The 12,922-nt window shown below is 41.3% G+C and overlaps 1 protein-coding gene across 3 annotated transcripts in view; it reads left to right on the top strand.

The window, feature by feature from the left end:
- Window positions 1-3,154: 3,154 nt before the first annotated feature.
- Window positions 3,155-12,922, top strand: part of TBC1d7 (TBC1 domain family member 7) — a 41,810-nt gene continuing 32,042 nt past the window's right edge. Inside the window, exon 1 of one of the 3 annotated variants that reach the window (XM_067120667.1) lies at window positions 3,155-3,295. Coding sequence is in view for 1 of the 3 variants with exons in the window: in XM_067120669.1 (XP_066976770.1) it covers window positions 3,371-3,409 (39 nt within the window). In the remaining 2 variants the exon portion in view is untranslated. Of the gene's footprint in view, window positions 3,521-12,922 lie in introns of all 3 variants that reach the window. The other 2 variants (XM_067120669.1, XM_067120668.1) reach the window with 2 other exon arrangements.

Below are 12,922 nucleotides of genomic sequence, written 5' to 3' on the forward strand. Positions count from 1 at the left end.
TTTATTTATTAAATGTGGCTTTATTGCAGTATTTGCACACTCAACATATTATTAGCATCCGTTAACGTACATCGAGCTGTTTTTCATTTTAAAGCTATGTCGATCATAGCTATAACACATGACAACGTCTCGTGTAAAATTTTTGCAGATTCGTACGTAATATAAGAGGTACTCAATTTTTAAGCCTCATTTAATTCTCTCCTGATCAAAGATGAACATGAATTTGTAAACCAACATGTCTGTTAATGCATACTTCTGAGAATCTTTTTCATTTGTGCACATACCTTTACTAAGCTGCCATTCAGTCCAAAATAGGTTTTACACATCAGGGGACTCTTCCACAACGTGTAACAGAATCAAAGAGAAGTTAAGATTAGATATCCGGTACACTGCAACCAATTTTTTACACCTTAAATGCTTCAGCTGTATACAAATCACTTGTATCTTTTATATCTCTTACTTTCGTTTACAAGTTATCGTTGCACTTACGACCGAATTTGAACTGTGCATAATATACTGAGCGCTAAACTGAAGCATTTTCTAGATTACATGACGTTATGTCGATATTAGCCAGTCTGCTTGTTAATTATTATTCTGATCATAATGTGTTTTTAATAATAATAATAATAATAATAATAATAATAATAATAATAATATTATTATTATTATTATTATTATTATTATTATTATTATTATTATTATATTACTACTACTACTACTACTACTACTACTACTACTACTACTACTTGCAGGTTTGTACATCATTTTTTTCAAAGAACATACCGTAATATAGATTTTTCACTTATTTCCACTTGCTTTCGAGTGTCATCTGGAGAACAATCATATGACAGAAAACTTAATATGCATCAGATATAAAATGGGCCTTTTAATGAGATATTTCCGTTCTTGAAGAGTTGTTATATTCTCGTGTGAACCTACATGTCAGCCCAGACGGAAAACAGATTTCCCCTTATTTATATTGCATACGGAAATATACATAAAACACCGGGGGGAGGGGGTTAATCCTCTTCAATGGGAAGGGGTCCCGAGCCTGGAATGGTGGAGATGGTTGGGTCTTTGTTTGGGGTCGAAGGGGATCCGTCCGTGAGACATCTGGCGCGGCCGGCTATTTAGTGGACTGTACAGGGTGGGGATGGCTGCGGGTTGAGGGGGAGGCTCTATGGGGGCATTGGTCCCGCTGCATGATGGGAGAGGGGAAGGGGAAGAAGACTATGAATCTGTATCCCCCAACAATTCAAAAGGTAAAACAACAGAACTGCTACTGCCACGTTCATGTTTTAATGGCTGAATCTTGGATGAACCCTCGTGCAGCAAGCATAAACCTTACACAAGCACCGTCACCCTCAGGTTTGATATATTTTGAAAGTATATGGCATAGAATGTTTACTGATTTTATTTGCTTTCGATGTCTTCGAAAGGCAATCATAGGCTATAATTGGCACAAAACACAATAAGCACTAGATATAATATAGCTACATTTTTAGATATTTTTTATGCTTTATGTATTATCATATTCTCTCATTGCTTACTATCAACTGAAACAGAATGTCCAAAAGTTGTACAGATTTTCCCTCGTTTAATTTTGCTTAAACATATACAAAAAACTATTACGTGATAAGATAAAAAAAATCATCCACTTCCTGCGTGATTCATTACTGTCATGTGATCAGAACCGTTCCATGAGCTAGAATTTTATTTATACTCTCTTCCTCGATTCTGTGATGAAACAATGATGCCAAAAAAATTGACATCCAGATACGTTTTGGCATGAAAAATAAAGAAAAGTAATTAAGTACACTGCATTATTTCTATCTAAAGTACGTGTAGTCATTTGATATCCTGTATAATTTCAAAACTACAAAATTCTCCATAATTCGTGGACAGGGAATCTTTACTATTGGATGTACTCGTAGTTGTGCAATTCCTATTGTAGCCTACAGTAATGCTGATATACTGACTTTTTTTTAAACCAAACAATTTTTATGATTATCATGATGTCATAAGCATTCTGTGTCTTCATGTCTTATGTTGTTTTTTTTTTTATAATAAGAAACTCTTGAACAAATCAATTAGTTTCCATCACGCCACCATTTGATTAAATAACCACCTAAGATGTCACACGAACTCTCTCTCTCTCTCTCTCTCTCTCTCTCTCTCTCTCTCTCTCTCTCTCTCTCTCTCTCTCTCTCTCTCTCTGATTCTCACATTATTTCTATATATTCATAAATGCATTTGGATGTAGATGTACAAACGAACCTCCAAATAGGTAGAGGCTGCGTTTATCATATCTATATCAATATAAAAAAGATTACGTTCTTGACATGTCTTTTAGCCTTTCAATAACTTTTCCTTTTCAGCAAAGATTGTTTTTCTAATACACACACAGAATGCTCTTCATAGTTCGTACTACTAGATGTAATTTTGTCCATGTGGCGAAGGCACAATCTAGGCATAACTGCGTCCATAACAGAACAGCCACAATGTTAATCAATCCACTCAACATACATGCTTTGATAAATGACAATCACTTGTCACAATCAACAGCTAGCGAAAAACTCTACGGATGGAATATAACATATCTCATCATACTGCTTTTTTCTAGTACGTATGTGAATCATCGGGTGAAATCTGGTTTCATGAATTCCAGTGTTAATAGAAATGGCAAGAAATAATTGGGTAGTATTTCCTATTTGTGTACCGGTCCTTGCATTATGTTGATGTTACACAATTTAAATTCAACTAAATGTTAATGGTGTGTTAATTTTGCATGAATTTTGTCATTAGTGTGGGAAGGTGCTATCACTGAAAGTCAGGGTCGATTTATGAACCAAGTCTGCACCTGTTAGCCTACCCGTAAATAAAATTAATATTCCTCTGAAAAGAGGAGGAGAGAATTGTGCCAAGAATGCCAAACACGTAGTAATAATAATATGAAAACGAGAATGACTAATTTTTTTAACGGTAACAAACACACACATACATATACCTATGTATATATGTATATGTGTATGTATATGTATGTATATGTATATATATATATATATATATATATATATATATATATATATATATATATATATATATATATATATATATATACATATATACAATTTATAATTAGGTTAAGAATGTTATGCGGGAATAGGAGGTGCCGTTGCAACTACAATTGTCAATCTCCAACAGTACACTGACGGTCAGCAACGAACTTAAGTCGTTACCCCCGTACTTTAACGGTTCGCAAACGCCTACAGCAGAAAAGAAAGAGAAATTAAAGGTGATTAACAAAGAGAAGCCTATAGCTAGCACATTTGAACAGACACACCACGAAGTTTTCCTTTAGTCATAAAAAATGGAGCTGGAATCCGCTGCCCAAAAGCTTGAGCTACGTGTAAGTAGAAGTGGGTTGGACCAGGCTTCCAGCTACTGTTGGCCCATTTCCATTTTCATAGGCTGACCTTCCGCTGGTACAGGCGAGGAAAAATGTGATCACAGTGTACATGTAAGCGTACGAATTTAAAAATGGACCCCGGCCATTCTAGATAAGGTTTCTTTTCGTCCCCTGTGATTTGAGACTTCCTCAGGCCTAGGGGGAAAGATTGTGGATTAGGCCTACCATCGAAAGGTTAGGTTAAAAAGTGACATGCTGACTGGGCTGAGGGAAGGGTTTTCTGGTAACATAGAAAGAGGTCTGGCAGACAGTGACAATTTAATTAGCTACCCAGTCTTATATCCAAACTTGGTAGAGCAAAGTATTAGCTCCACGTCGGGTAGGGTATTGGTTACTTTGGAAATTGACTTTTTCTACCGTAGGCTATTTTGGTTGCTTATCAAGCATGTACCGATATTTTTTGTCGCTCGACTGATTTTAACCTGTAATGAACATCAGAACTGATTATATTTTTGCTATTGTGCATGTGCATTGTTATAGAGCAACTTTTGGTGAAACATGGAGTTTCCTTTGCCGGGGGTCTGAGGGCCAGAACCCCCAAGTTAAATAATTCAGCCTACTACGTTAGGTTAGGTTAGGTTACGTTAGGTTAGTATGGTTCCTTTTATAATAGATTTCTTTAATCACTCCATTCTTGAGCACATGGGTCAAAAATGTCTATCGTATTTGCGGAACCATTCCATACAGGCCTTGCAGAGCTAATACTGAGAAATACCCCAAAGTTAGCTGCTGATGTAAACTAATGTAGCAGAAATAGGTTAGTCTAGTTCTAGACTAGACTAGATGTTCCTAGCATGGTTTTACTGAAATAGAAAATAAGGTGGATAAAAAACGTGTGCAGGTGATATAAACAAAATGTTCGCCTTAGGCTTTCAATTCTTATACCACTGGCAAGGTGCTGCCCACGATAAAACTGGAAACTAGCCTGCCACCATTTCCCACTTGTTCAGTCACTACCAGTGTACGTGCAAAAGAGGCACCATGTTTAGTAGTACAGCTATGCTCAAATCTGAGGCGACACAACTCTTTTAGTATTGTCCAAAATCTCAGACTCAGCGTAACGTTGCCAAGTAGGCCTAGTGTTAAATTTTTTTTTCTTATATTCCAATGTCATACATGTTGACAAGTTTGCGAATTCACAGGTAGCACTATTTTCCCAATGGTTATGTAAATATGATCCCTTTTATGCACTGGTATAATTTGTAACTTGTGTGATTTGAGCTTTTTTTTTTTTTTTTACATTGCTGAGCTCAAAGCTAAATATAAACAAAAGATATAATAAACATAATAAAAAACATAAATAAAAGGCAGTAAATATTCCAATCAACGATTGGCGGGTACTAGGCCGCAGTAATAGTTTTCGGTTTTACCTGGCCCATAGCCTATGTTAAACTTCCGGTTGTTGCTGCCTGTACCCAGTCAGGAAGGATGTGGTGTTAGAATGCATCCCTGTAAATACTAGCTTTCTAGTATAGTTTTTAAGAAAGGTTAGCCTATATGTCCTCAATGGCCAGATGGCTTGGGATGTGCCATCTTAGGTTGGGGTAGCTTATGGTAAGGTGTATCCATTCTAATTAGCATTTTATAGGCCACCTACAATGCTTATAATATTCTAAAACTCCATTTTGCCCCATTTAACTTATATATACATTATGCTGTTTCTGCCCTTGAACTCTTTAAATGATCAAACCTTGAATTCAAGGCTTGATAGTATGTTATTGATGAAATACTTTGAGATGAACAAGCTGGTTTTAAAAAAGGCAGGAAATGTACAGATCATTTATGTGCATTATATTGCACAGTTGTGCATGAAATTGGAAAATCTGCTCTGGCTTTTGTTGAATATGAGAAGGCATTTGACAGTATCCACAGACAATTTTATGTCAAATCTTTGGTCATTATGGTCTTATTTAAAGATAATTGAAATTATTCATGAAAAAAGTAGGCCTAGACACTAAGCTAATGTAGATGGGGTCTTGTCAAGTGAACTTACATAGATGGGGTGATACTTAAAGGAATGTTCTTTCACCTGTGCCAGTTGCCCTTCTCATAGATTTTGTAATGAAAAAAATAGTTGGCGGCAAAAGAGATTTAAATTGGAGTAACAGTTGGAAAGGTCAGGCTGAATACAATATGTAAATCAGATAAACAACTTTCATACAACAGTAAGGTTATACATTTGAAAGATAGTGGAATTTAAGGATAAGTTGCATTCTTGTATTCTATTTTATGACTTCCAGCACCCAAAGGTCAGGTTAGGTTGGGAGTTAGTCCTTGTCAGAGAAAACCTGATGCCTGAGATTAGGTTAGTAGGTATCTCTGTATTTAGCCTTGTGACTCTTTGCCCTTTATAATGTGTTTGGTGATTGATCCTTTTTATAGACATGAACCATATATTTCAACAACTGATTATTCAGTGACGTATTCATTTTATACCATTTCTGTTGGTGCAGTTCACTTGTTTTAGGTTCTCCCCATACCCCTGCAAACCCCAGCTTTTCACAGGGGGGCAGGGTTCAGTTAATAACTGGAACATATAGGGGCTTCAGTAAATGCAAAGATGAGTAGTTTGTAACAACAGTAATGGTAAAAAATGCATAAAACATGAGCTGCCAAAAGTTGGTTCCAGTTTTTTGGCATGAAATTTAATTATTATTATTACCCTTTAGGAGGACATGACCAGCATAGGGAGTAGGTTTGCTGGATACTACTTTGATTAGCAGGCTTTTTTTTTTTTTTTTTTTCTCTCTCTCCTCTCTCTCCTGAGGACTTTGGATAAGAACATCTTCATGTTGTCAAGAAGATACACCCTTGCCTGACCAACCAGGGTATTCTCAGGACTCCCCCATTAACCCTGCTCTTCAGAAGGATTTCTGGGCTTTAGTATTTTATGAAGACAGTTCATATACACAAAATGTGGAGTGAAATTGTGGAATCCAAGGAACCCTGACTCCTCCTTTCCATCAGTGTAGGCAATCTATATAATATTAAATTTACACCTTTAACTTGTTGCCTACTACTGTCATTTTGTTTCCCTGTAAATATTACTTACATCATTTCTGGCCAGTGTTAAGGGCCCCTGGCCAGGTTTGATTGGCATGTAACCCTGTTATAACTACTGCCATATTTTCTCATTGTCAAATGCCGTTCTGCGGTGAGAGGTGTTAAAATGCAATTTCAAACATGTAAAGTGTAGTTTTTGATGTTGCTCTGTTACCACTAGGTGGCAGGACTTTCCCAAGGTCATTTTACATTTTTCAATCTACAGTATTATTTATTCAGTATGTACAGAAGTTACTCGGTAGACATAAATGTAAATGGCTGCATTCCACCCCTCCATCTTGCACCTAACATGTCATGTATACATGTTCACAACATTAGACAATGATATTTCACTCTTGAAAGCTGTAATGATTGTCTTGACAATTAGTAGGTACTAGTTTGCCATACCAGGATGAGGATGGGCACATTTTTAACAGTTACAGCAGCCATATTGTGTACATCTAACCTATAGTGTTGTGGTATTGGGTAATATAAGCTAGGTCCTAAGCCTCTGGTAATCTGTTTGATGAATTTAGAGTTTAGGATACAGAAAGTTATATTAAAGCATAGGATACAGAAATTTGCATTAAACAAAGCCAATTAGCTGAGCTTTTATTCTGATTTTTATCATTACTTAGTTTTAATTTTTTTAGTAAATGTATTTAATGTGTACGTTTGTTCTAGTGTAGAAGCACATGCCTTTTGCATATTTATTTTTAAAATTTCATTTTTCATTCATCATTAGTCCCAGTGCTTGGCCTATGGCCAAACTTGGTACTCCATTTCATTTTAATCCTTTGGGCCAGCCCTACGAGAGCCATTAATCAGCTCGGTGGTCTGGTTAAACTATGTTAATGATGATAATGAGCCTAGGGCAGGCATTGGTAGTATAATCACCTAGGCTATCTTGTAGGTTAGCATAATTGGGTACATTAACCTAGTGCATGTAAAATAATTGGCAGCATTAGATGAAAATCAGAGGTTTAACCTATGATCCAGTGCTTTGGGATTTGTAATTGAAGGTAGGTGGTTTGGGTTATTCTTTCTGGGCTCGACCTGTGTCACCCAGTGAAATGGTTCCAATAGCACACATTTCTAAGTATAACTATTGCTAAACATACCAGAGAAAAAGCTATCCACAATGCTGGGGTTACTACCCCCGGATCGAGCACCATAATGGTGTTGGTATGCACTAGGGGTGAGTGGACACCACTATCACAGGTCTTCATCCTATAGATCTCTCTATTCTCAAAGCCCCAAATTTGGGTGAGCCGTACCAAGGATTGCCTTCCGCTCACCCACTAGGCACCCTACGCGACCGCCATTTTCATTCCAATTTTAGCACAAGCCACGCGAACACGTAAACTTTTTGCATTGTGATTGTGTTCTGTTTTTTGGCAGCTCATCATGTCCTCCACCGAGAGTTTCCTACCATCTAAGTTGAGTACTATTTCTGATTGGTTTGTTTAACGCAAGAGGCATTGTAATTATGAATTGTACGTAAATATTGTTTACCAGTGTAAACAGTTCTGTTACGCATCCGAGCGTGGGCTGTATGTGTGCCTCTTTCCTGTTTTCGACCTTCATCTCGACTTTTCTATTAAAAGAACGAATTCTCCTAGTTTTTATCTATACTCCATTCAGTTTGGATCTTAATTGGAGAATTTACCATGTCGCTGGTAGGAGATGAGGATCCGGGTATCATGGCAGATCTAGGCTCGCCCCTTTTCTGATAATAGAATTTGAGTCTTTTTATTGGTCTCCTTCCTCCACCAGCGAGCTGGTACCTTCTCGATGGTGTAAATTATTTGATCATGATGATAGCTGATATGTACAAGGATGGATGACATGTCCATTCCTGGATTAATTTATGCATGTGATTCAGCGTCAGGGGAGTCCATTTTGGTACCTAACGTTACCAATATAACCCATGTTTCCTGGACCTTCTCTGCCGCCGAGTCAATTATGTATTTATATATGTATTTATATATGTTAGTCTTTAGGCTAACCCACATCACGAATGGTTAACTTGTATATTTTTGTTGTTCATATACTAGGTAGTTTTAACTCTAATATAAGGTAGTTAACTAGCCTAACCTACCGAGGCTAGGCATGACAGTGCTCTTACACGATATTCAGGCTACCTAGCTCTCCCGACCAGGCCGTCTTACGGTTTGGGGGGGGAGTTAGGCTAGTGAGGGAGTTTCCCCGTTCACACTTAGCCCACCTGACCAGGCCGTTAGGTTTTTGGAAGGTGAGGTTAGGCTAGTGAGCGAGTTCCTCATTCACATTTAGCCCACCTGGCCAGGCCGTTAGGTTTTTGGAAGGTAAGGTTAGATTAGTGAGAGGGCTCCTCACTTCATATTTTGCCACCTGACCAAGCTATCTCGGTTTTGGGGAGTGTGGCTGAGTTAGGACGTAGGTCCTTCTCTCCCCACACCTGACCAGGCCAAGATGCTTTGGTTTTTGGAGGGTAGGCTAGGATCAGTTAACTCCGTATTTTTGTATGTAGCCTGGTCCCCGTGTATGTAGCCTGGTCCCGTTGCCTGTGCACATCCTCGTAAGGAGGTTATAGTCGGCTTCCCCGGAGGTTATAGTGCTACCCACCTGACCGGTCGCTATTCGCGGGTTTCCGCCACTCAACTACCTTTCCCCTACGGGCGGTGTTTCGTTAGCTCGCTTCTAATTGCTTTTAGTAGTTAGTAGCTGGAGCGTCGAACATTGTCCCGTGGATGCATAATAACAGTTACGGTATGTTAGAATTCACTTCTCCGCCGGGCTAGTCTGATCTTTTGTTGTTTTTTGTCCATTTAACCACTCCGGTGGGTATGGGTCACTGTTGTTTGGCGGTTTCCATTTTATGGTTTCCGCCATGGGCGTTTGAGAAGGGGCTATATGCGACCCCCTACTCCGCCCCTATTACGCCGATCCCATATTATGAGACACAATGAGATTTCAGTGACTAATCACGGCGGAGTATCATAGATTACATGTTTATAACATATATATAGTAATTAACCATTCGGTAGTATAATCTATGTTTTTAGACTTTTGCTGCCAGACTCAGTTCTGGCGGGTTTTGCCTTATTGATTCACATGTATCATCACCCATAATCTATGTTAAGGTAAAAAGTGACCGCCGGACTTAGTCCGGCGGGTCTTGCCTTAATGATATTCATGTACCATCATTCCACTTACAGATGGTACGTTGTCAGGAGCCAGGGTGCTCGGCCGTTCTCCAGCAACCCTGCGGCCACGAGGTGTGCCGCTCGCACTCCAGCTGTGCAGTGCATGTTGGGGACCTGACTGTTTGGCACCCGGATGGCTGTGAAATTTGCTATGCTCTTTACGAGCTAGTGTCCGATGACTCGGTAAGTGATAGGAGACTGCTAACCTTTAGTCTCCTTTTTGATTTTGATGGCTCATATAGATATATATATGAAAATTGGGAGAATATTTTCAGTAAGTCCTACCTTCTCTTCCAGTCTAACCCAGCAATCCGTGCCTCTTCGCTGTCGACCCTGAAGACCTGGGTCAGCGGATTTGGGAGGAACGTTGCATCTGGCAACCCCTGCGTGCTGTCGGAGGAGATCTGTAATCTCCTCTATCCAGGTGCCCGGATCTCCGCCACATTACCGAGGGAGTTGGCCGCCCCACTCATCGAGAAGATCAGGCAAGAGACGCAGCCCTCCCAAGACGACAACCTGTGCGGAGAGGTGGCGGAAGAGGTGGCGGCTATTAACATCAACCTGGAACCCATGAGTGTGGATGACCAACAGGTAGAAGGTAGGGTGGTAAGTGAGGCAGGTGAGGTTAGTTTAAATAGAACCCTATTTAGTTCACCTTCTTCTTCTTCCTCTTCCTTCCAGGGATTTCAGAAGTCAGCTAACCTTGGGGACATATCTTGGTCTGTTATGCCCAAGGTGAAATCTCTGAAAAGAAGGACTTACCAAAGTCCTCTAGACCTCAAAGGTCTAATCCGCCAGCTCCCTCTAGGTCGTCACTGGGTCCCAAACCGGTGGCGTCCTCAATAAAACTACTCCCTCTTCTAAGGGTCGAGGTCCAGAGATTCAAAGGCTAAGCCCCCACAGCCTAGCTTTGACTCTGAGGCCTTTGTCGAACTGCTGATGCAGAGGATCAACTCAAGGTAGAAGCTAGGCTACAAGATCTTTCGACTCAGCTTGTCACAAGCTTGCAGACCTCGGAGAGTCAGTGCTGTCATTGGCACAAAAGGTGCAGGCCCAGGAAAGCTTGCTCTCCGGATTCATTCGATCGAAGCAGCACAACAATCACATGTTGTCCCCGATGCCTCCAAACTGCCCCCCTTTGATAAGGGAAACATGTGGCGGCTGGCCCCGCATGCTCCCCTGCATAATGGCACACTGACTATTGAGGGTTTGGGCACTCGTCATCTGGAAGAACTGGAGTTCTTTCCAGCCGACCTAGTGCCTCCCTATCCAGGCTTTGCCAGGTTAACTGAGGAAGCCTGGATTATGGTCTGATAAGGTCCCTAAAGAAACAGTCATTTTCCCAGGGACCAAGCTCAATCCACCCTAATCGCACTCTCACCGACTGCGAGTGTGAGAACACGAAACTTACTCCCTTTAAGGGAAGTTTCACGATGTTCTCCGTGGTTCCCTACCCCTGCGACTAAGATTGCAGAGCTGACCCTCCAGGCTGGGATAGATAGCAAGCCATCCAGATCCTACTTCCCTTCTCTTCCCGGAGATTCGGAGTGTTGGTTGGGAGCTCTGGCAACTAAGATTGATCCAGTGTACCTCCACCCTGTTCAGCGAGCATCTTCCCAGAATTCCGGAGGCTCTGCTCAAGGCGGAGTTTGAGGCTAAGTGCAGGTTGAGTCGCTCCTGCATTCCATCACCATCTCAGAGGTAACGGCATTAGCTTATAATGACGAACCTGTTTCAGGTCCTCACGAAGTCGTTATTGGCGTCCTTCCAATCGGACCTTTATGACTTTGTGGTTGCGAGACAGAACTGCCGGAAACACATCTTCGCAGACGCCACCATCAGGCATGAGCCCAATAGACTCATGAAGAGCTCTATCTGGGGACCTAACCTCTTCCCAGAGGATGAGGTCAATAATGTTATGGCAGAGGCAACTAGAGTGAACCAGAGTCTTCGCTCTTGCTGGGGCCTTCCTTTCAAAAGGAAGTTCTCTGAGACCTCCGGACCTCAACCTAAGGAAAGGAAAAGGTTCAGGAGATTCCAGGGCTATAAGAAACCTCAGGCTCAAACAGTGCTTCAGGCGGTACCGGTCTCACAGATCAGCCAGCCTTCTACATCCAAGTCACAACCTCAGCAGCAGTTCGTACTGATGCAGCCGGCTCAGCAAGCTTCTGCTCCGCCAGCCTTCGTGACATCCCCAGCTTTCAACGCCTCGTTTGAAAGCCAAGGGGCGTTTCGGGGCTACAATAGGTGTGCGAGGGGAAGCAGGGCTAGAGCTGCCTACAGAGGTAGAGCAGCATCCAGACCTCTCTCATGTGGAAGAGGAGGCTGTGGAAGCAGAGGAAGTAAGGCCTCTCCCAATCAATGAGACCCCACAGGTAGGCGGGAGATTATATCTCTTCATGGACCATTGGACCTTCAGCCCATGGGCCCACGGCATAATCTCCAAAGGACTGGGATGGAGCTGGAGCAAGGGCCTCCTCCCGCCAGTCAGATTCCATCAACATCCATCCAAAGACTCACTGGACTTTGCAAAGAACTTCTGCAAAAGAAGGCAATAAAGAAAGTCAGACGCTTGAAATTTCAAGGCTGTCTGTTCAGTGTCCCGAAGAAAGACTCAGACAAACAAAGAGTAATTCTGGACCTGTCTCGTCTCAACTTATACATTCAATGCGACAAGTTTCGCATGCTTACAATCTCGCAGGCGGACCCTACTTCCCGTGGGGCCATCACCACCTCTATAGATCTTTCAGACGCTTATTATCACGTCCCAATTGCGAGAAACTTCTCCCCTTACCTAGGGTTCAGACTAGGAAAACAAGCATATTCGTTCAGAGTCATGCCATTCGGGCTCAACATAGCACCCAGAATCTTTACTAAACTGGCAGAGACAGTAGTCCAAGAGCTACGGGCCCAAGGGATTATGCTGGCTGCATATCTGGACGATTGGATAATTTGGGCATCCAACGTCAAGGAATGTCGAAAAGCAACTTTCACAGTAATCAACTTCTTGGAATACTTGGGTTTCCAAATAAACAGGAAGAAATCCCGTCTAGTTCCGGCGGCTCAATTTCAGTGGTTGGGAATCCAGTGGGACCTAAACACACACAAACTGTCACTTCCGCCAGCCAAAAGGAAGGAAATAGCCAAAGCTACCAGACAGTTCCTCAAAAACAAAAGAGCCTCTCGTCCCACCCAGGAAAGAGTTCTAGGCTCTCTTCAGTTC

The sequence above is a fragment of the Macrobrachium rosenbergii genome, chromosome 2 (assembly GCF_040412425.1).
Source record: "Macrobrachium rosenbergii isolate ZJJX-2024 chromosome 2, ASM4041242v1, whole genome shotgun sequence".
Taxonomy (NCBI): domain Eukaryota; kingdom Metazoa; phylum Arthropoda; class Malacostraca; order Decapoda; family Palaemonidae; genus Macrobrachium; species Macrobrachium rosenbergii.